Below are 25,998 nucleotides of genomic sequence, written 5' to 3' on the forward strand. Positions count from 1 at the left end.
TATCCTAGGCCCAAATCAGCTGCTATTTCACCTCCCCTAGTGACTATATTTTCAAACAATTTCTTGAGACTAATGACTCATTATCAGGCGGATCATGTTATTCAGAATTTGGGCAAACTTTGATTTAAATTGTTCACTTTAAAGTAAACACTGCAGAGTGCAAAAAAACAAAACAAAATTGTCCACACTGCTGAGTTACGAATAATTTATGATGCCTGTTTATGACTGATTTTCTTCTGTTTTATATATTTCAGAGATCTGTTTGGATGAAGTTTGAAAATAGTGTGATGGTCATTTGAGCAGAATTTCTTGAAGATATTTGTTAATAAAGATTTGAGTTGAGGAAGATGGCTGAGCACAAAATGAAAAAAAAAGTACACTGTAATATTTATATACGCAGTTATTCGCCTTGCTAAAACAGAGGGGTGTTATATATTGTCCAATCGACAGTGTCTAATCCACCAATCAAAACGCAAGATTCACCCTTAAGCATGTTACAATGCCGTGTTGATATTTATTTTTCCCTGTCTCGGAGGTGGTGTTTGGTAACTATGTTTTTAGGACAATCGTGATACTTAAGTAAGATGACGACTGTGATTAACTTTATAATTCCTCCGGGAAAGTGAACTTAAGTTTCGTGATAACCCATGCTTTCTAACATGGCGGATCTCCATAGACATCGTGAACTCTGTGAACCATGAACTCTGTCTGAACTGTGAATTCCGTGACTCGTGAACTCTAATTATTGAATTAGAACTGTCAACAAAGAAAACTGTCAACTTGTTTATGTTTGTACTGTAACTCCTGTTTCTTGTATATGTTTATTTACATAAATATTAATTAATATTTCAAAGCCTTATCATTTCATTCAAGTGTTATCCCGTGATTTGATCGACTGTTGTCCTGTCAATTTGGTTTGCCAGCCCACTCGTGTGGAGAGGGTCAACATCTTTTTTATCCACAACACCGCAGCATGCCGAGATGAGGTTAGGGTAATCTTTTACTTCTTCACACTCTGGTCAAAATTGGTCAACCTGTGATCAGTAGATTTGAGTGGATATGGGAAAGCACAATAAATGAATAGGTACAAGCCTAAATTCATATATTTTAGCCTGTCTCTGCATATGGGTAGTCTTATAATTCAGACTCAGAATTTTGTCGAACATCAACTCAATATAAATACTTTTGGGTGGTCTAAAATGAGATATTTCAAGAAACACATTTTCTTGCACAAGATTTTAGGGTGGTCTAATAAGCAACTGTGAGGAACACATTTTCTTGCGCGTGATTTTTGGGTGGTCAATTAAGCAACTGTGAAGAACACATTTTATTGCGCAAGATTTTAGGGTGGTCTTTCTTAAAAATGATTGTGCATATTTTTTTACGCAAGATTTTAATGGGTGGGTGGTCAACCCAGGTGCAGTGCATATTTTTCGACTTGACGTATGATGTTTTTTTTTACTACTGCCCCCGTGTTGTCGCATATTTTTTCTTCTTTCGGTAATGAAACATTTATAATGCACTCATGAAGTAATTATCAGAAAACCATTAGAATTTGTTTGGTTTTTAATATCATGGATTTAGCTGTTCAAGTCATAAAAATTCATTGAAAATCAATATACTTGTTCGTCTCAAGCTCTTAAACTCTGTGTATCAATCTGAAGTCAATCGGATGATAACTTTAGCCTCTAGAGCGTCACAAGATTTTTCAAAGTGATCAAGGGCCATAACTGTGACAGTAATTATCGAAAATCACTGAAAATGAATAGACTTCTTTGTCTCATGACCTTAAACACTGTGTATAAATTTAAAGTCAACCGGATATAGACTTTGGCCTCTAGAGCGTCCACAAGATTTTTTCAAAGTGATCAAGGGCCATAACTCTGGCAGTAAATATCGAAAATCACTGAAAATGAATAGACTTCATCTCATGACCCTAAACACTGTGTATAAATTTAATGTCAATCGGATATTAACTTTAGCCTTTAGAGTGTCCAAAAGATTTTTCAAAGTGATCAAGGGCCATAACTCTGGCAGTACTTATCGTAAATCGCGGAAAATCAATAGGCTACTTCGTCTCATGACCTTAAGCACTGTGTATAAATTTAAAGTCAATCGGATATTAACTTTGGCCTCTAGAGCGTCAAGATTTTTTTGAAGTGATCAAGGGCCATAACTCTGGCATTAATTATCGAAAATCACTGAAAATGAATAGACTTCTTCGTCTCATGACCTTAAACACTGTTTATAAATATTAAAGTCTAATGGATATTGACTTTAGCCTCTAGAACGTCCACAAGATTTTTCAAAGTGATCAAGGGCCATAACTCTGGCAGTAAATATCGAAAATCACTGAAAATGAATAGACTTCATCTCATGACCCTAAACACTGTGTATAAATTTAAAGTCAATCGGATATTAACTTTAGCCTTTAGAGCGTCCGCAAGATTTTTTGAAGTGATCAAGGGCCATAACTCTGGCAGTAATTATCGAAAATCGCTGAAAATGAATAGACTTCTTTGTCTCATGACCTTAAACACTGTGTATAAATTTAAAGTCAATCGGATATTAACTTTAGCCTCTAGAGCCTCCACAAGATTTTTCAAAGTGATCAAGGGCCATAACTCTGGCAGTAATTATCTGAAATCGTTGAAAATCAATAGGCTTCATCGTCCCATAACTTTAAACACTGTGTATAAATTTAAAGTCAATTGGATATTAACTTTGACCTGTAGAGCGTCCACAAGATTTTTTTAAGTGATTAAGGGCCATAACTCTGGCAGTAAAGATTGGGACTATATTCTTAGTCTGTCTGTGTTAATCGGCGACAAATCTCCGCTGTGACAATATACATCTACTTTAAATGTCACCCAATTCATTTCGGTGGAAGCGGATATTAAATAAAGCCATTTCACACAATTATCTGAAATCGTTGAAAATCAATAGGCTTCATCGTCCCATAACTTTAAACACTGTGTATAAATTTAAAGTCAATTGGATATTAACTTTGACCTGTAGAGCGTCCACAAGATTTTTTTATGTGATTAAGGGCCATAACTCTGGCAGTAAAGATTGGGACTATATTCTTAGTCTGTCTGTGTTAATCGGCAACAAATCTCCGCTGTGACAATATACATCTACTTTAAATGTCGCCCAATTCATTTCGGTGGAAGCGGATATTAAATAAAGCCATTTCACACACGTGTACATTAAATGCGCATGTCATATATTTATACAATGTCGGACTGCAGTTATTTATATATTTGATCTTTTTTGTGGGTTTAATTTGTTTACAAATTATCGTGCGTACCACTGAACTATAAATGTCGGACTGCAGTTATATATACATATTTGAACTTTTTTGTGGGTTTTTAGTTTACAAATTATCGTGTGTACCACTGAACTATAAATGCTTGTATCTTAAAATTGATCACACGCAGTACCGTCATTTCCCGATATCATAATCAACCCCAATTTGATTATCCGATATATTCTAATCGCCATTGTTATCAGATTAACGAATCTTGTTTCGAAATCAAGTTTATAAATGTAAAATTTTACAATTAATGAAAATCTATAAGTTTTTGTCACTGCTATATTTACTACGAGTTGGCGTATTAATATATAAATGTATCCGATATATTCTAATCGCTATTGTTATCAGATTAACGAATCTTTTTTCGAAAGCAAGTTTATTAATGTAAAATTTTAAAATTAATGAAAATCTATAAGTTTTTGTCACTGCTATATTTACTAAGCGTTGGCGTATTAATATATAAATGTATAGCTTCTTGCCTGGGTCATAGATTAGTGCTGGCACGATATATCGTTGAATCAATGTATCGCGATTCACCGTCTCACGATACCTGTGTTGAATCGCGGGATGCCGAATCAATTTTTCATGATTCTTTTTTGCGTTTTCTCAAATATATTATGATCTTTAAAAACTTTAAATTATACCATAAACTTTATTTGAAACAATGACACTTCGCAAACGAATGTCCAGTAGTCTTGACATGTGTGTTACTATAGATAGTGCACGACTGTAATTACCGTTAGTTTCGTAGGTTTAGATTAACAACATTTTAACGCCTTTTCATTTTGTTTCCGAATTTTAAAGTTTGTTATAAGGCTTAGTTAATAAAACATACATATTTAAATACATAAAGCGACATTTTACTCTAGAATTTTATAAATTTCGAACGTAAATATAATAGATAGTAGCTCTGTAAAAACACAGTCGCAATAACAAATCCTCCAGCGAAATAAAGTTTGGGAAAACTTTTGGTTTTTAACTCATTCGGTCCAACTTACGCCAGGCGTCGACCTAATTAGCTATTGAATTTCACCGACTTACGCCACCTGTCGACTACCTAATGTCTAGTCACTTTTCCGAACAACGACTGTTGTCGGCCTCTTTGGTATAAAGTTTTATTGATCAAGAAAGTTATCAAAAAAGGCCAATTGGATTCCAAAAAGTAGTTATCCAATAAATATATAGTTTGAACTAATTACTGGAATTATAAAATTTGTAGGTCACATCAAAGGTTTTGGGGTTATAAAGGTCGTAAACTCGCGAGACAATTTGCCCATCAACTGCTGCTGTCGGCCTTTTTGATGTATTGTTTTATTGATCAATAAAGTTATAAAAAAAGACGATTGGCTTTCCAAAAGTAGTTATCCAATAAGCGTATAGTTTGAACTAATGATTGAAATGATAAAACATATATGTCACATCAATGGTTTCGGGGTTATAAGGTCGTGAACTCTTGAGAAAATTTGTGTCATAGGGCGCCATTTTGTACGCAAGTTTAATATTTTCACGCTGGTTCATCTAATAATTTCTTTGCTATGGAAAGTGATCCCGATTCAGAATTTGAAGGAATTTTATCAAAGGATATTTATTTACATGTGAATATTAATCTCAGTAATGGCAAATGTTCCAGGGAAAGTGATTTTTCCGAGATATGAAACAGAGAAGAAGATATATGTGATATACAGCGTATCAAAAATGGCAGCCACTCTTCGTCGAATTGTAGTATCCCAGCGCTCACTCTTTTAATAATTTCTTCGCTATGGAAAGTGATTTCGAATCAGAATTTGTAGGATTTTTATCAAAGGGTATTTTAGAAGTGAATATTAATCTCAATAGTGTTCGTGAGATTGTTTTTTCCGGGATTATAAACGGAGAAGAAGATGACCCAGATACGACTTACTACGAAAAAAAATCAAAATGTCGGCCCGTGGTCGGCGAATACAATACCGACTTTGTTCAGCAAACTAAGTTAAATACAGTGATTTTTTCAACATTTTTAGGACATTCAAATAAGGATAAAAATAGTTTGATTTTTTAATTTGCTCATTGTAGTAAACCTTGCACATTTTGATCGTCAATTAAACGAATACCTACGGAAGCATGCTATGACCTGTTGTACAATGTGCGTGTGCTAAACATTGTTGAATTTAAATAAAGAATAACTTTGTTGTTATTTTGTATTAGTGCTTAAAAGTTAGACCATTTTGATGCCCAATTATATATCTTCATTTGAATATATGAACATTTTTTGACTGGAATAATAGTTTGTGGGTTATTTTGTGTTCTCTGCAATATATTGGATTAATGGATAATCCTTTAATTAGCTCCAGGGAGAGAAGCTATTGTCTAGTTAATTGGCTTAGGGAGAGACAGTAGTAGATAATGAATTCAGTCTAGGGGTCAATGAGTTAAAAGGTGACACAACGAAAGTTGTTTGTAGATTATGCAAAACTATTCTAAAATATTGTTGTAATACAACCAATCTTAGCACTCACTTGACAAGACACCATAGTGGCGACTGTCTAAGTTCGTCTGCTAAGATTAAGAAGACGGCCAGTTCAACCTGCGGTGAAGTTCAAGCTTCATTAAAAACACAATCACATATTTAATATGTTGTTTTATTGTTAAATCTATGACCTAGTTATGAATCTGGATATGTATCGTATCGTGGCACATGAATCGCAATACGTATCGTATCATGACTGCAGTCGCAATACCCAGCACTATCATAGATAGGACTACCGAGAAAAGGTAATTTCCTCACTATATATAACAAATGATAACTCACATATCAAAAAACACTGATGAAAATAGAGACATGCGCCCGCTTCCACCCACGGTAATATTGCCCATTGCCGAACATTATTCAGATTCGATCGAACTATGTGTAACAAGCTCGTCTTTGAAAGAATAATACTGATATATGACCTTATATTGAGACGCTTGTTCATCTAGCCGCTTGTTTTCCATTGTATGAAATAGCTTTATTAATTTACTCCACAGTACTAAGAAACCACAGGTTCTGTGTCGGTTCATGCACACTTTTCACACGGAACTGTTCTTTGATGTTGACAGGCACACACAGTTAGCTCTGCTCTTTGATGTTGAGAGGCGAGCTGTTTCTCGTGCTCGAATGGATTCGCTGATAAAGTTGGTTCGAATTGTTACAGTTTATTTCAATAAGTACAACAAAAAGGATAATTTTGTAATGTGGGTGAATACTGTGGTATATTCACTTTTGATCTTATTGCAATGGATAAATGTGTGGTTCACTTTTCGAGCATCTCATTTAAATAAAGCTTATACATAATATGTATATATTATATTTTTTCATTTCATTTTTTTTCTCATAGGAAATTTCGGTTAGTATCTGAAACGAAAAAACTGTCCAAGTCATTATATTATGTTGTAATCAGAGAAATGTTCAAACAAAGAAATGAACTAGACAAGATAAAGAGTATAAGCAATACCATTATTTGTTGTCACATTTTCATGTTTATATGCGTTCATAATTAAATGTTTTAATTAAACCATAACGTATGAATTGTGTGCTTTATTTTTCATCGAATTGGCAATTGGTATTAGCCAAGACATTTGCTGCTACTGCTACACGCATATTTGCTCCAATAATGATAGTTTGTGGAATTTTATGGGGTTTTAAAAGAAACATAGTCAATGGGTGGAATTTAAGACTGGGCAGGGCGAAGACGGGGAAGAGTTATCAAGTTGTTATTCAAATTATTCAAAGAAATATAAGGCCAAGAAATACGCGATGACATTGAAAAGGAGAAATGCTTATGCTACTATGCCGACATTATCACAGCGTACATGGACTAATGCTAAATCATAGGACTATGATATTTTGCTATCATATTTCCACAAACAAAAAAAAATCTTTGTGGAAAATTTAAAGTCTTTTCTAATAATATTAACAAATTATTTTTTGTTTGGTTGTTCTTCTTTTTGGATTTGTTTTTTAATAATTAAAAGGAATTTCCAATTCACATAGTAGAAATTTACATTTCTAATTATAATCACCAAACTGACACCAGAGCATGAACTATACGCTTCGCTGATCACCAACTTGTAACAACGTTGACCTAGATGTTATATAACTGCTGCCAGACTTTATTAGGGGCAATAAATAGACACACAATTCCATTGTAACTGTATAATGTGTATTATAAACCAAAGGTAAATTTATAGATTTCAGAACAGAACAATAATATTCACTGTCTTGTTATATGATGACTTTTTGGTTTAATAAAATTTAAAATTTGTCATGACTCTTAAGTTAATAACGATGTGTTGTGTATCCTATTTAAAAACTGTAATTTGTCAGCGACACAAACGCCTCAATGGATTATGTACATAAGCTATAGATATTTTAATTACATCAAAGGTGTATTAGAAATTACTGTTGATCTGAAATAGTTTCCTTTTAAAAAATTCATAACGTGGAACTCAATAGAATAATAAATAGCCAGAAATATTGAAAATGAAGCTATATAGGTTTAAAACTATGATTTTAAAATATAGTGAATATGTCGAAATGGGTAACTCCAGCAATAAATTATTATTGCCTAATTATATAAATATATTCCTATAAAGGTAGTGGCCTAATTCTTTCACCCAATTTTACATGTCGATGTGAATAGAATACATATCAAATATAGTGAAATTTACTGAAATATACATGATAAACCATCTCTTTATGCAAAAACTTTGGTGTGCATCATTATTTTTTTTTTTGAGTTATCACATTGTTAATTCCCCACGCCCCCTTTATGTTTATAATATTTTCTCTGATTGTAACAGCTTTAAGTGATTTCTCGGTATCATTCAAAATAACAAGTCTTTGCTCTGCAAAAGGAGATCAAACAGTTATAAATGGGATTTAGACAAAAGGGAAACATATTTACGCATACACTTGAAGACTTTCTGTTTCAAATCTACGTTGTATTATTCATCTGTTTTATGTGATTTATTTTTGGTATATACGGACACATATTTAATATTCCATATTGTTCATACCGTATTAACAGGCCTTTAACAAATACATGTAGATCATGCTATAACCCTATTCTAAACCCGTATCCATGATTTGTTTTACGTCAAGTTTTTAGATTTCGAAGCGCACACAATTAAGCAGAATTGGCAGTAAAAAAAAATAAAAAATTACTACGGCTTATTATGAAAATCGTTTCAAATAAAGCGACTGAAATAAAAAAAAAGACACCAAAGTGATTTCCAAAGGCGATTGCATGCTTTTAGAATGGAACAAGCTAGGCGACACATGGAGCCGTGCCTAATTGTCCAAGGAGGGTCATCTAAGCTGTTGAAAGAAGGGAAACAAACATACCCTAATGCGAATATATCGGGAAGACGTCATGTAAATCGGCGAAAAGCTGTTTTGTATGAAAATACGATTACAATATAATGGCTGCTTCGAAAACAGATTGGTTAATCTGATAACAATGGCTAATAACAATGGATAATCAAATTGGGGTTGGTTATGATATCGGGAAATGACGGTACTGCGTGTGATCAATTTTAAGATACAAGCATTTATAGTTCAGTGGTACGCACGATAATTTGTAAACAAATTAAACCCACAAAAAAGATCAAATATATAAATAACTGCAGTCCGACATTGTATAAATATATGACATGCGCATGTAATGTACACGTGTGTGAAATGGCTTTATTTAATATCCGCTTCCACCAAAATGAATTGGGCGACATTTAAAGTAGATGTATATTGTCACAGCGGAGATTTGTCGCCGATTAACACAGACAGACTAAGAATATAGTCCCAATCTTTTGGCGCGTTTCTGACCACGTGACTTACCGTTAAGCGCCCCGTGGAGTGGATCGAGTGCTCTATGAATGATTGATTTAGATTAACTGAAGCTGCAAGCTCATCGTATGACGTATATAATTTAAAGTTTGGATTTTATAGCAGCCAATAATTGATGGATTACATCTAAGTTATAGACGAAGATGTAATGATACGTTGTAAAAAAATTGTAAGTTGTTCATTGTTGCATACATTTTGGCCGACGTTATATGCATGTACACTGTACAGTGTGTTAGAAAAAAATTCTAACCGAACTCATTTTGTTGTTATTCAAACCGGCCTGTACATTATACATGTACACGTTTTCACGGCAGCATTACTATATTACAACTCCTTCAATATAAACATTTCGCTAAAATCTGAACAACGCATGTGAAATTGGATGTTCGGCAACAGAATTGAATACCTGGCATAATTGGACACCTTGACTAATTTTAATCACAACTGGGAAATTGAACAGTCCAACTAATTATTGAACAGTCGTGAAAATTAAGCGGGACGCTTATAATTACACACGTGTCGACAAACTAAACCCTAGTTAATTAACGCTTGGTAATCAAAATTGCACGTTGAGATTTAAGTTGTATACAAGGACAAATTGAATGCTATTAGGCCAAATTCAATGATATTTATGAAAAATTCTACATAGATTAGATAATAACGCTATTTACCTGAGATTCCACGGTACCAGTCGTATAGTGTCAATAGTCTGATTAACAACCAATAGCTAACTGCGTAACAATACCAAACAGAGCTCCAAATTGGACCAAATATGTTTACATAACGTTACGTCATGACTCATGATTTTATTATGCCCAATTAACCAGTGCATAGCAGAATATTGAAGAAAAACTAATTGTGTGACAAACAAGGTTATCAACTGTCAACACGGATATAATGTAAACAATATTGTTTTGAGACGAACAACTTTTTCACTGGTTTTAATACCTTCAATCACTGTCCAAAGTTTTAGGGAAGACCCCTGATTAAACGAAGGGCTGTCATGTTGCTGTGCTTTTGGATAGATTTGATTGAATGGGGAGAATAGACACACTCCCTCAAAAGCGCAAGTATCAGAAGCTAATCCAGCACTTAATTACGTAATCAATACAGCGTATTATCAACGATAATCGGGTTGAGTGGTAGTTATACACTCAGTAACAGTGTTTAAAATTTACGTTGGTCCGTCGGCCCAGCGCGAATATATATCTTGGCGAGCCGACATCTTTTTATTTTGAAGATAGTGTGTCGGCCCTGTGACCGACTGTTTTTGTCGGGAAAAATATGTGTCATGGATAATTTGTTCATGGTTCTATCAAATTCTCCTTTGAAAATATTTATATTGTCCCTATTTATATCCGTAATATATTTCATCCAGACATTTAACTGTATTTCATTATCGGAACTGAAAATAAAATTTCCACCGAAAGAAATCATTGTAGGAGTGAGATTGTGGTTGCAAATATCAGCACGCTCCCAGAGTTCGGCAGAATATTATTTAACCATTTTGATCAAGTGTGGAATAGATGAGTGTGTGTTCCGATAGTATGCCTTACTAACTGTCTTATTTGTCTTTATCTGATATTGAATACACATGCATAATCCGGCATATTATATTCCTTCAATTGTGAAATCCAAACATGTGCTACTAAACTAGATCAGTCCATCTATTGTACTGTCATGAATCCAAGAATAAAAATTCACATGATATAAATTCTTTGTCTTGTAAAAATGAAATTGAAAAAGCAGAGCTGAAAATTCCCTGAAAGCCTAACTACTAGTAACAATACAATTCCAGTGAGGTAAAAACGAGTGGCCTTTCCCGCCATTTTTTCTAAATCTCGTGATTTACTAGCAGACTTGATTATCTAGTCTATTTCTTTAATGACGATTTCACTACCGTAATGGAGACCCAAGTCTTCTTCGAAAACAGGCACGTACAATATGTCATATATAGAAAGAATAACAAAGAGTTTATGGTTTCATAAATATGGACTATCCCAACGTGTGACATCAGGTCCGTTTAATAATGATAAAAAATGATGTGTCGTCTGCCAAACAGCAGTGATAGTTTACTTTCATTTTGAAAGAGGTCAGGGTCTTTTATTTCACAGTTCCACACGTCATGATGAATGAAACAAATAAAATGATTGTTGCTACCGGAGAGTAAATTTAACATGTTTATTGAAATGTAAGACATAAATCTATGTCTGGAAGGACCTGAAGGCCAGTTTTATTTCATTTCATTTAAATGAACAATATTTTCTGTTAATTTTCGGAGAGTGTAAAGGGCCATTTTAATCCTAATCTTCAGATTTCTATGTGAATGGAATTTCGAGATATTATATATTGTTAGTACTAGTAGACCTATATATAATCATTAAGATTATTACAACTACAAGTAAATATTTATTTATTACAGAAAAAATAAATATCAAGTCTGGGTAAAATAGGGATGGAATGATTTTTATCTTTCTATACACAAGTATTAACATTAAATCCTTCAAAAGTTAAAATTGTAATGTGTACAGTCAATCAATATTGAATATATATCTTAACTTTTAAACCTGTCCCAAATAGCTAGAACTTAGAAATAAAGGCATTTTAGGTGGTGTAGTGTATGTGTGTTTTGTTAATATTTATTGGGCCCACAACTTAATGTTAGGACCTACAACTTTCAAGAATGGCGTCTACCAGCGAGTCCTATTGGCCTACAACTTTTCTTGACAAATTTTATACACTGCTCAGTAAACTATATTAATTTTGGAATTTTGAATATTATTCACCATGTCTTGATGTCTGATTGGGCATATTCACAGTCGGACAATTTTGGGCGTTTGGAAAATAACGTCGGACAAGTTCGGAATATAGGAGCGAAATCCCATCCCTGGTCCCTCTTAATGTCACAATTTTTATTCGACTTTTATATTCCAAAGATCTTGTTTCCTTTAGATATTGGCCCATGTCGGACTGTAACATACTCGATGATGGCCCTTGGTCGTACGAAAAATCGCGTTTTATTAAACTTGTTCTCTGCCCATCTCTGGCAAAATATGGGTGTATCTTGCATGGCAACCACTTATTCATATTTAATTGCCACATGGTACTCAAATTTATGTCAGTAATAGTCCTACAAATAGTACTCAAATTTATGTCAGTAATAGTCCTACAAAATTATGTGTTTTTGTAATACGCTAGAATGAAATTTGCCGATCCGTGCCCGTTTCAATCAAATTCACGGCAGTAATATCCCTCCAAAATAACGAGTCTTCGTTTATACGGCAGCAAATGAAAGAAAGGCGTCCGAAATAAGAATTACTTGTGGTTATATCAAATCATTTTCGTAAAATGGTATTTTAAAATTACATTAATAGTTAAATCACTTTTAAAACGCATACATAACTTCAGCGTATGGCATACGTGACCGTTAACATATAACTATAACACATACAGTAGTTTCGTAGTAAGCACTGCCTTATAATTATATAGTAAGCAATTTTCATGCGATAATCAAGATCGCGGGAAAGTGCCACTGTAGATGGGGAATTTATATATGGTGTCTTAAAAGAAGTAGTTTCATTACGGAAAATAAGTTAACTTAAAGGTTTAATAGCTTCAAGAAAAGAGGGGCGGGACATTATGAAACAAATGCTAAATTGGGTCTTCAATTAAAATATTTTACATAACAAATTATTCTGTCGTCAATTGTTTTATTTAATTAGGGGATTAAGGAATCAGTCAGGCGTTAATGAATACACACGCCGGCTTTATATAGGTAATTAAGGAATAATTATTCCGAATATGCATTCGGTCACTGTGACGTCACTGGCGTCTGAGGGGATTAAGAGTGTTTTCGATAATTGGCAAAGGTCTCTTTTTGCGACTTTGAGTGAAGATAGCCGAATTAATTTTAATCAGATTGGTGTAAACTTGCCGTAAAGTGGATATAGTAACCATTGGCTATACGTACCAAAAAGTAATGTCGTCCAATCTTATGTGCCCTTTCATGTTACAATAAAAATTTCAACTTACATTGTCATACTCTACACTTTCATATTCATTAGAACAAGGACTTCGCCTGATTATCCACTTTATATCCAAACTTCCTGTGTGATCATTACAATGAACTGAAAACATAAGCCAACAGTGAGGCTGGTGACCCCTGCCGAAATCCCATAATAAATAGATGACACATTAATTTATCGCACATTTACATTTTTTCAAAAGTATCAAGGAATCAAACTGATTATCAACTATACACTAAGTTTCATCACTCTCTATCAGATAGAATCAAAGTTATCTTGTCCTAAAGCATCGATCAATGGAATTGCTTAACTCTGCGTAGCTTTTATTTGAAATGTTAATCATTAAACTCAGTCAAGACATTCACCTAATTAACATCTACATCAGGTTTAAACATTCTACATCAATTAAAAGCAGAGTTGTTATGTTCCAAAGTCTTGACCAATCAAATTGCTTATCACTCCTTAGCCTAAGCAGAAAATTCTCATCATCAAACTTAGTTAAGGTAATTATATAATGAATCTATACTCTGAGTTTCATCACTCTTAACTTAATTAGAACTAAAGTTATCGTGTCCCAAAGCATCAACCAATCAGATTGCTTATCTCTGCTTACTGTACGCAGACAATGTTTATTATCAAACTAGACCAAGGCATTCACCTAATGAACGCCTACACCAAGTTTGAACATTCTACCTCAATTAATTCTGTTCCAAAATCTCCACCAATCAAATTGCTTATCGCCCTGCTTACCCTAAGTAGAAAGTGCTCATTATCGAATTTAGTCAAGGTATTGATGTGATAAAACTATACACCAAGTGTCCTCACTCTCACTATCAACAAATCAAATTGCTCATCTCTGCTTACCCTAGGCAGAACATTCTCATCTTCGAACTCTATCAAAGCATTCACCTAGTCAAAGTCACGACCAATCAAATTGTGTATCGCTCTGCTTACCCTGAGCAGAAAATGTTCATTATCAAACTTTTAGTCAAGGTATTGATGCAATGATACTATATACAAAATTTCATCACTCTCCCTTAATTATAACTTAAGTTATCGTGTCCCATAGCATCAACCAATCAAATTGCTTATCTGTGCTTACCCTACGCAGAAAATTCTCATCTGTCAACACCTACACCAAGTTTGAACATTCTACCTCAATTCGAAGGAGAGTTACTATGTTCCAAAGTCTTGGCCAATCAAATTGCTTATCGCTATGATTACCCTGAGCAGAAAAATGCTCATTGTCGAACTTAGTCAAGGTATTGATGTAATGACACTATACACCAAGTTTCATCACTCTCACTTAATTAGAACTAAAGTTATTATGTTTCAAAGTATCAACCAATCAAATTGTTTATCTCTGCTTACCCTAAGCAGAAACTGCTCATCATCGAACTACATCGAGGTATTGACCTAATAAACACCTACACCAAGTTTGAACATTCTAGCTTAATTAGAAGGAGGGTTATTGTGTCCCAAAAAGTGTGACGGACAGACAGACAGACGAACCCATTTTAATAGTCCTCTGCTTTTTTCGAAAGGCAGGCAACAATTATTTCAAACAGCTGAAGGGTTATGAGAGAGTGGTATTTTAATATTTGGTTTCAAAATGCTGTTTGATACACGTATCTTAATTCATAATAATAACTCACTTGCTACTTTTACTTTGGTATCAGTATATAAACTTCTTGGAAATGCATGAATTTTAGCCTGTAAAAAAAGAAAGATAGGTTGCCAGGCCCACAGCAGCTATATCATCCGGGCAGTCAACAAGGGTTGTCGCATATTTTTACTTTTTTCGGTAATAAAACATTTATAATACATTAAATTCTGATTAAGAGTAACAAATTTGTTTGGTTTTTATAAAGTTCTGCCCCATGCTAACGTTTTAACATCATGGATTTAGCTGTTCAAGTCATAAAAATTCATTGAAAATCAATATACTTGTTCGTCTCAAGAACTTAAACTCTGTGTATCAATCTGAAGTCAATCGGATGATAACTTTAGCTTCTAGAGCGTCACAAGATTTTTCAAAGTGATCAAGGGCCATAACTCTAGCAGTAATTATCTGAAATCGCTGAAAATCGATAGGTTTCTTCGTCTCATGACCTTAAACACTGTGTATAAATTTAAAGTCAATCGGATATTAACTTTAGCCACTAGAGCGTCCACAAGATTTTTCAAAGTAATCAAGGGCCATAACTCTGGCAAAAATTATCGGAAATCGCTGAAAATCAATAGGATTCTTCGTCTCATGACCTTAAACACTGTGTTTCAATTTAAAGTCAATCGGATATTAACTTTAGCCTCTAAAGCGTCCACAAGATTTTTCAAAGTGATCAAGGGCCATAACTCTGGCAGTAATAATTCGAAATTGCTAAAAATCAACAGGCTTCTTCGTCGCATGACCATAAACACTGTATATGAATTTAAAGTCAATCGGATATTAACTTTGGCCTCTAGAGCGTCCACAAGATTTTTTGAAGTGATCAAGGGCTATAACTCTGGCAGTAATTATCGGAAATTGCTAAAAATCCATAGGCTTCTTCGTCTCATGACCTTAAACACTGTGTTTAAATTTAAGATCATTCGGATATTAACTTTGGCCTCTAGAGCGTCCACAAGATTTTTTGAAGAAATCAAGGACCATAACTCTGGCAGTAATTATTGGAAATCGTTGAAAATCAATAGGATTCTTCGTCTCAAGACCTTAAACACTGTGTATAAATTTAAAGTCAATCGGATATTAACTTTACCCTCTAGAGCGTCCACAAGCAATTGTGGACGCCGGACCGACGGACTGACCGACGGATGGACGGGGGCGACGACAATATACGACCACATTTCAATGTGGGCGTATAAAAACTGTGTATAAATTTAAAGTCAATCGGATATTAACTTTAGCCTCTAGAGGGTCCACAATATTTTTCAAAGTGATCAAGGAATATTACTCTGGCAATAATTATCAAAAATCGCTGAAAATCAATAGGATTCTTCGTCTCATGACCTTAAACACTGTGTATCAATTTAAAGTCAATCGGATAATAACTTTAGCTTCTAGAGCGTCCACAAGATTTTTCAACATGATCAAGGGCCATAACTCACTGAAAAGCAATAGGCTTCTTCGTCTCATGACCTTAAACACTGTGTATCAATTTAAAGTCAATCGGATATTAACTTTGACCTCTAGAGCGTCTACATGATTTTTTGAAGTGATCAAGGGCCATAACTCTGGCAGTAATGATCTAAAATCGTTGAAAATCAATAGGCTTCTTCGTTTCATGACCTTAAACACTGTGTTGAAATTTAAAGTCAATCAGATATTAACTTTGACCTCTAGAGCGTCCACAAGATTTTTTGAAGTGATCAAGGGTCATAACTCTGGCGATAATTATCGAAAATCGCTGAAAATCAATAGGCTTGTTCTTCTCATGACCTTAAACACTGTGTATAAATTTAAAGTCAATCGAATATTAACTTTAGCCTATAGAGGGTCCACAAGCAATTGTGAAAGCCGGACGGACTGACGGACGGATTGACGGGGGCGACAACAATATACGACCACATTTCAATGTGGGCGTATATAAAAATGATAAAATTCTAAGCGTATTTCATCCTAGAGTTACCTGTGTCAATCACAATCATGTGGCAGCATATTACAAATTAAAGAACAATATTGGTATCAGTCATTTATCACATATGTGATAGAACTGGTTAAACACATTCCAAATACAATTTTAACACAGAGATCAATGCTATGATAGATGCGTAATGAAGACTTCAAGAAAAGAAAGGGACAAAAGCAAAAGGAAAACACAAGCTATCCTTCTATATAACTGACGAAAGTGACGAGTGATAACAGATACATGGGTGAATTTCTGCTCACGAAGACCAAAAGTTGCTATATGAGATTGTGGGAGGATATCTGACAATTCAAAAGATAGGTTGCCAGGCAACAAAACATACGCCCACAGCAGCTAAATCATCCAGGCAGTCAACAAGTGTTGTCGCATATTTTTACTTCTTTCGGTAATGAAACATTTATAATACACTCATGAAGTAATTATCAGAAAACCATTAGAATTTGTTTGGTTTTTAATATCATGGATTTAGCTGTTCAAGTCATAAAAATTCATTGAAAATCAATATACTTGTTCGTCTCAAGCTCTTAAACTCTGTGTATCAATCTGAAGTCAATCGGATGATAACTTTAGCCTCTAGAGCGTCACAAGATTTTTCAAAGTGATCAAGGGCCATAACTCTGGCAGTAATTATCTGAAATCGCTGAAAATCGATAGGCTTCTTCGTCTCATGACCTTAAACACTGTGTATAAATTTAAAGTCAATCGGATATCAACTTTGGCCTTTAGAGCGTCCACAAGATTTTTCAAAGTGATCAAGGGCCATAACTCTGGCAGTAATTATCGAAAATCGCTGAAAATGAATAGACTTCTTTGTCTCATGACATTAAACACTGTGTATAAATTTAAAGTCAATCGGATATTAACTTTAGCCTCTAGAGCGTCCACAAGCAATTGTGGACGCCGGCCGGCCGGCCGGACAGGGGCGACGACAATATACGACCACATTTCAATGTTGGCGTATAAAAATGGATTAATCAAGCAAATGAAGGACACTAGAGAATGGCTGATTGATATTCATTGTGTTCTTCATCGGATTGAGTTATCATTGAAATACTCTATCATGAAACTGTCCCTGTTTAGTGCTGTATATGAATTCATGGTCCTAATATTTTATGAGTTTAAACGATCTGAAAAACTATTCAAGCATTTTCACAAAATGGCACAAATTTATGGTGTTCGAGTTTTGAAATTCCCCAAAGTTCATGGGACTAGATTCATTAGTCATCAAAGACGTGGTTTGATACATCTTTTAGAAAACTGGATAATTCTTGCTTTGACTCTTAGAAGATAGTGTAAAGACAAGTAAAAATGCCAAGTCAGCAGCAAAACTGAATGGAATTTTGAAGAAGTTACAGGATTTTCAGTTTCTATATACCTGTGTGTCATATCTCTTGATTATTAGCTGTGTATCTGAACTATCTTTATGTTTAGAGAAGATAGGTTGCCAGGCAACGAAACATACGCCCACAGCAGCTAAATCTTCCGGGCAGTCAACAAGAGTTGTCGGCTTGTCGCATATTTTTACTTTTTTCGGTAATGAAACATTTAAAATACACTAAAATCTGATTAAGAGCAACAACTGAGAAAACCATTAGAATTTGTTTGGTTTTTATAAAGTTCTACCCCATGCTAATGTTTTGTATACAAAACTTTTAATATCATGGATTAAGCTGTTCCAAGTCATAAAAATTCATTGAAAATCAATATACTTGTTCCTCTCAAGATCTTAAACTCTGTGTATCAATCTGAAGTCAATCGGATGATAACTTTAGCCTTTAGAGCGTCACAAGGTTTTGCAAAGTGATCAAGGGCCATAACTTTGGCAGTAATTATCGGAAATCATTGAATATCAATAGGATTCTTCGTCTCATGACCTTAAACACTGTGTATTAATTCAAAGTCAATTGGATATTAACTTTGGCCTCTAGAGCGTCCACAAGATTTTTTAAAGTGATCACGGGCCATAACTCTGGTAGTAATTATCGTAAATCACTGAAAATCAATAGGCTTCTTCGTCTCATGACCTTAAACACTGTGTATAAATTTAAGATCAATCAGATATTAACTTTGGCCTCTAGAGCGTCCACGACGGGGGCGACGACAATATACGACCACATTTAAATGTGGGCGTATAAAAAACAATCTTTTAGTGACAGAAGTCATGCCAGCTGTAGACAGAACTAAGGAGGCACTTACTTTTAGATCTATCTCAACAAAGTGTCAAAATAAATTTCAAGAACTCACCCATTGTGAAACATAAATTATAACCACCACAATGAAAACAAACCCTCTTAACCAAATGAAGATACAATCAAATATAGTATAATTGTCATTTATATGGAAGTTTTGCGGGATAGGCCTAATTTCTCTGATTTCACATAAATTTGCTCATTGTTTTTTTTCGTAAAAATTTCAGATAAAATTCACTAAGACTATGCCAATGATATGCTGAAAAGTAAAAGCTTGGATATTATTTTAATATTTTCAGAAAGTACATCAACTGGCGGTAATACATATAGTATGAGTAAATCTGGACTTCAGGATGGACATGCCAGAAAGAAGAATGAAAATCAGGAATACATAAATATTTCTATGACAGGGGTTAGATATCAAGAAAGCAACATTAAACATGTTGATGATAATTTAAAGAAGGCAGTTGCGTCAGTTGTTGAATGCTTGGACCAGCGATTTTCTTCATTTAAAAATGTTATAATTTTTCAGAAATTGCTGTGGATAGACCCAGCAAATTGGTCTTCGGATGAATTAGAACGAGAAGGCATCATGTGGTGTTATAAACACTTTAAACCATCGCTAGTACATTCTGAATTTTATCCCGAAAGACTAAGACTAGAATGGAAAGACTTTAAAAGGACTGTATCCTATACTGTAATGTGTATGCTAAGTGATAGACGATTAAGTCTCAACCATAGCAGTATGGAGGATCTGTTAATCATAAAGATAGGTTGCCAGGCAACAAAACATACGCCCACAGCAGCTAAATCGTCCGAGCGGTCGTCAAGGGTTGTCGCATATTTATTCCTTTGTAGGTAATTGGGGGCCTTTACAAGACAGTTCCATACAGATAAGATTATAAATTTTGTCGTTTGAGGGTTTACAAGGTTCTACAAACTGAAACAAGGGTCTCAACTCTGGAAGTAATCTACAGAAATTGTTGAAATTGTTGAAATGATCACTTTTTTCATTCAAACGTTCACAATCGCCATAACTCTAGAAATTATTGATGGAAATTGCTGAAATTCAATAGACCTGTTTCACAAATTTAAATGATGCATATAAATTTCATACATATCAGATGATAACTATCATCAATCAAGCATTAACAAGGTTTAACAAAGTGAAACAAGGGCAATAACTGTAGAAGTAATTATTGTAAATTGCTGAAATTCAATAGGCTTTTTCGTTTCACTAATTTAAATCATGCATATAAATTTCACAAAGATCGGGTGATAACTTTTTGCGTTAGAGAGTTCACAAGGATCAATAAAGTGAAACAAGGGCCATAACTCTAGATGTAATAAACGGAAATTGCTGAAATTCAATAGGCTTCTTTGTTTCACCAATTTAAATAATGCATGTAAACGGAAATTGCTGAAATTCAATAGGCTTCTCCGTTTCATTAATCTAAATAATGCATATAAATTTCACAAAGATCGAATGATAACTTTTGGCATTGGAGCGTTCACAAGGTTTAATAAAGTGAAAAAAGGGCCATAACTCTAGACGTAATAAACGGAAATTGCTGAAATTCAATAGGCTTCTACGTTTCACTAATTTAAATAATGCATGTAAATTTCAGAAAGATCGGATGATAACTTTTGGAGTTAGAGCATTCACAAGGTTCAATAAAGTGAAACAAGGGCCATAACTCTAGATGTAATAAACCGAAATTGCTGAAATTTAAAAGGATTCTTCGTCTCACTAATTTAAATAATGCATATCATTTTCAGAAAGATCGAATGATAACTTTTGACGTTAGAGCATTCACAAGGACCAATAAAGTGATACAAGGGCCATAACTCTAGACGTAATAAACGAAAATTGCTTAAATTCAATAGGTTTCTTCATTTCAGTAACCTAAATAATGCATATAAATTTCAGAAAGATCAGATGATAACTTTTTCACAAGGATCAAAAAAGGTGAAACAAGGGCCATAACTCTAGACGTAATAAACGGGAATTGCCGAAATTCAATAGGCTTCTTCGTTTCAGCAATCTAAATAATGCATATAAATTTCAGAAAGATAGGATGATAACTTTTGACGGGAAAGCGTTCACAGGGATCAATAAAGTGAAACAAGGGCCATAACTCTAGACGTAATAAACGGAAATTCCCGAAATTCAATAGGCTTCTTCGTTTCAGTAATGCATGTAAATTTCAGAAAGATCGGATGATAACTTTTGGAGTTAGAGCGTTCACAAGGTTCAATAAAGTGAAACAAGGGCCATAACTCTAGACGTAATAAACCGAAATTGCTGAAATTTAAAAGGGTTCTTCGTCTCACTAACTCTAGACCTAATAAACAGAAATTGCTGAAATTCAATAGGCTTCTTCGTTTCACTAATTTAAATAATGCATGTAAATTTCAGAAAGATCGGATGATAACTTTTGGAGTTAGAGCGTTCACAAGGTTCAATAAAGTGAAACAAGGGCCATAACTATAAATGTAATAAACCGAAATTGCTGAAATTTAAAAGGATTCTTCGTCTCACTAACTCTAGACGTAATAAACAGAAATTGCTGAAATTCAACAGGATTCTTCGTTTCACTAATTTAAATAATGCATGTAAATTTCAGAAAGATCGGATGATAACTTTTGGAGTTAGAGCGTTCACAAGGTTCATTAAAGTGAAACAAGGGCCATAACTCTAGACGTAATAAACAGAAATTGTTGAAATTCAATAGGCTTCTTCGTTTCACTAACTTTAATATTGCATATAAATTTCAACAAAGATCGTATGTTTACTTTTGGCATTAGAGCGTTCACAAGGTTCAACAAAGTGAAACAAGGGCCATAACTCTAGACGTAATAAACGGAAATTATTGAAATTAAATAGGATTCTTCATCTCACTAATGTAAACAACATATATCAATTTCAAAACAATTGGATGATAACTTTTGGCGCTAGAGGGTTCACAAGAACGGACGGACGGACGGACGGGGGGCGACGGCAATATACGTCCACATTTCAATGTGGGCGTATAAAAATTAATAATTTAATGTGGAAAGAATCTGAAAGAGAATCCATCATCGGAAATGCTTTAATTTCTTTTGTTGAGGACAAGAGACGAAAAGGCATTCTTGAAAAAGATAGAACGAGAGATGTTAGTGCTACTGCTACAAGTGCTAGTCAAGTTGGTAAGTGTAACGAATTCGGAAAACCTGATATTATAATTAGTGATAGTGATGGTGACAGTGATGAAGATGATAGTATGATGGACGATGATGATATTCAGATTGATACAATCGTTGACAATTTGCTTCGTTGCCAGTAGTAGTCATAAACTGTGTAAAAATACTCAATGACAATGAACAATGCTAATTTTATATAATTCAAACTCAATGGTCAATGTTGTCTAATGGTTGAAATTTGTGGATGAGTTTCGTTTGAATGAGTGTAAAACACATATATACATGTACAGGTATGAATGTGCTGGCTGACTGAATATTTGATAGAGAGAGAGAACGCAAAATGAAGGACAGAGTGAGATTTTTGTATTTTGTTTCCCAGTAAATGTTAAGCCACACAATTTTCTTTTATCTGCCAAAAAGCAGCCTAATTATAATTTTTATTTTTATGAATGTTAATAATTATGGACAGTGTGAATGCTGATTGAAGAATAAAGTTAATAAAATAAAAAGTAATCAGTCTTTTCTTCAATTTTACTGACATTATCTCCCATAATTAAAGTATAAATGACATAGATGTACCTGTACATTGTATAAAGAGAATATCAAACAAGACTAAAAGCATAAATACAATTTGGCTCCCCTAATTCAAGAAAATGTAGAATTACTCTTGCAAAATAATTTAGAAGAGTTTTTTTACGGGAGCTTTTTTCTCATTTTTGAAATTGGCAAGAGTTTTTTATGGCTCCCGTATCATTTTGTAAACGTGAAGGACTGCAACATTGCAACATGCTTAATGTGTCACAGTCAGTGATCAGTAGACTGTGGAACCGGTACTAACAAACACACAATGTTGATGATAGACCTCATTCAGGTCGTCCTAGAGCCACTACACAAGCCCAGGATCCATACATTTGTACACAGGTCCTGCGAAATCGAGGACAAACGGCCAATCAGCTTTCTGTAAACTTGTACCAAGTTACAGAAATTCGAGTTACACCCCAAACGATTAGAAATCGGCTACATGCAGCCCATTTACATGTGCGAAAAACGTGTGTTGTGCCTCCATTAACTTGCCAGCACTTGGCAAACAGGTGTCAATGGTGTAGGCAGCGTAGAAATTGGGGTAATCGTCGATGGGCGCGTGTAATATTCTCAGATGAGTCCAGATTTACTCTGGATTTCACCAATAGGCGTGCTCGCATTTGGAGGCGGGTAAATGAGCATGAGATTCGGGCGTTGGTCTGTTACGGTGTGGCGAGGACTCACCATGACTGGCTGGCACCGATAGTTCTGCCCTTTGCTCAACGTGCAGGTCGATGTTTCATCTTTCAAGATGATAATGCCCGTGCCCACCGTGCTCGTGTAGTGAATGACTACCTCCAGCGTCACCATATTGTCCATATGCCTTGGCCAGCCATGAGTCCCGACCTTTCCCCTATAGAGCATGTCTGGGACATGATCGGGAGACGTGTTCGTCGACATCAAAATCAACCAACAACACGGCAAGCATTGGCCGTGGCACTGCAAGAGGAGTGGGTCAGATTGCCCCAAATCGTGATTGGACGGTGGATTAGGAGCATGCCACGACGAATTGCTGAATGTCTGAGGATTGGTGGAGCTTTAGTCATTATTATTAAGACAAAAATCAAAAACGTCCATTTTTACTTTTGACACTGTATCTCTTTGCGAGTGAAATGGGGTCGTCAGATAAGCTACCCATATGAACTGTTTATTTTCACGTGTAGGAAATTGGCCTGTTATTAACATACACTGGTTACCTCTAATAAAAACAGCAGTGCATTTCCGCAGTTTTGTATTGTTTCTGAATATCCCCTTCTTTTTTGAAGAGTATATTTGAAGATGTAACCCCTAGCTACTACCTACATTAACAATTAACATAAACAGAACAATTTGGACATAGATTAAAATATTAAAAGAATACAAATAAGATTATAGACATAGAAAATAAAGTTATAATATTAACTATATACATGTATCAGTGTTAAGGTAACCCATAATTAATTCAACCATAGCAAGATAATTACACTGTATAAGTTGCTGACAGAAAGTGGTGACAGTTGTCTAAACATTTTAATTGGCTTTATGATTTTAAACCAGCGGCTGCCAGGCAGGATACGCCCACATTTTGCAAGAGATGGATAGAGAACCAGCTAAAAACAAAAACGATTTTTTGAACAATCAGGGGTCATAATCCAAGAAGTTATGGTCTGAAATGCGCAAATATCAAAAGGGACTGAGAATTTTTGGAATATAAAGATCTGTTTTAAGTTTTATCAAAATTGGATAAAAATTGTGACCTCTAGAGGGTCCATAATTGTACATGTACACAATTTGCGTACAAAGAACGGCCATTTTGTTAGTCAGTTTTATTTCGATTTTCCCGAAATTCCAATTCAACCTTCATTATGGTGGAATGGTGATATATCTAAACATTTTTTTAAAAATTGTGACCTCTAGAGATCCCACAAGCTAAAAATATATTTTTTCGACCAATCAGGGGCCATAATCCAGGAAGTTACGTTCGGATATGTGTGATTATCAAAAGGAACCAAGATCTTTATGATAAAAACATATATTTAAAGCTTCATCCAAATCGGATAAAAACTGTGACCTCTAGAGGGCCCACAACCTTGATAATGATATACCATATTTTTACACTATAGTTCGACCCCTAATATAAATCCGTCGGCTTTTCGGGTAGAAATCGTAGAACAAGCTTTATTTTGTAGATTTTGATGTTTAATGACAAAAAACCAATGTCAACATTTTTTCTTAGTAGGTCTACATAGTATGTGAGGGTATTATCTGAGGGCAGCCATTTTGCGATAATATTGCAACTTATTTTTTTATTTTCACCTAATTTATAATGTTATCGACATATCAACTGTGATTTGGCAATGTTTTAATATTGACAGGGGTCATGACTATATTTCAGATTTTTTTTCCATCACTTCATTAAGTTATTTCCAAGATGGGGACCATTTTTGGCGTGAAAATCGGACCATGTGCTGATTTTGATTAAGTAGTAGTGTTTGGTGTCAATATATATATATGTTTTTGGGGTCACAGATTCCATTCCTGACATTTACAACCTTGTAAAATGATCACATGTTCACATAATTAGCATATTTACAAGATGGCAGCCATTTTTGACGGGAAAATGGGACGATGTGCAGATTTTGATTAGTAGTGTTTGGTGTCAATACCCGGTATATATGTTTTCAGGGGTGCAGAATCCATTTCTGACATTTACAACCTTGTAAAAGGTGCATATGTTCACATATTTATCATATTTACAATATTGCTGCCACTTGTGGCGGGAAAATCGGCCGATATTCTGATTTCGATTAAATAGTTGTCGTTGGTGTCAAAATATATGTTTTCGGGACACAGATTTGATTTCTGCCATATACAACTGCGTAAAATGACGTATGTTCACCAGTTTCGCATATTTCCAAGATGGCGGAACGTTTTCTAAACACATTATCATTTTTTTACTTTTCGTTGTTATTTACAGGTTTCCGAGTCCAATTCTGCTACGTAGGTTATTAGCTTGTAGCACATTCCTGAAAGGCGGTACCGTGTTGTACCCATTTGGTATATTATCCAACGATGAAAATTCCTTATCCGAGATGACCACTGAGCTGAACTCGATTTTCCTATTCACTCGGTCTCCTGGCATGAAGGCAAAAAGAGCCTAACGGCAGCGTGGGGCTTGCGCCAATAAGCGTGGCAAGAAATTGACACGCGCCCATCA

General features: G+C 34.7%; 1 protein-coding gene across 5 annotated transcripts in view; it reads right to left on the reverse strand.

Annotated features, from left to right (window-relative positions):
- Nucleotides 1-25,998, reverse strand: part of LOC126820261 (transmembrane protein 87A) — a 444,177-nt gene that overhangs the window by 401,262 nt on the left and 16,917 nt on the right. For all 5 annotated transcript variants that reach the window (XM_056100811.1, XM_056100809.1, XM_056100810.1 and 2 more), the window contains exons 2-3: nt 14,857-14,914; nt 13,209-13,303 (exon numbers count right to left, since the gene is read on the reverse strand). In XM_056100811.1, coding sequence (XP_055956786.1) covers nt 13,209-13,303; nt 14,857-14,914 — 153 coding nt within the window. The remainder of the gene's footprint in view (nt 1-13,208; nt 13,304-14,856; nt 14,915-25,998) is intronic.

Source organism: Patella vulgata, chromosome 5, assembly GCF_932274485.2.
Source record: "Patella vulgata chromosome 5, xgPatVulg1.2, whole genome shotgun sequence".
NCBI lineage: Eukaryota > Metazoa > Mollusca > Gastropoda > Patellidae > Patella > Patella vulgata.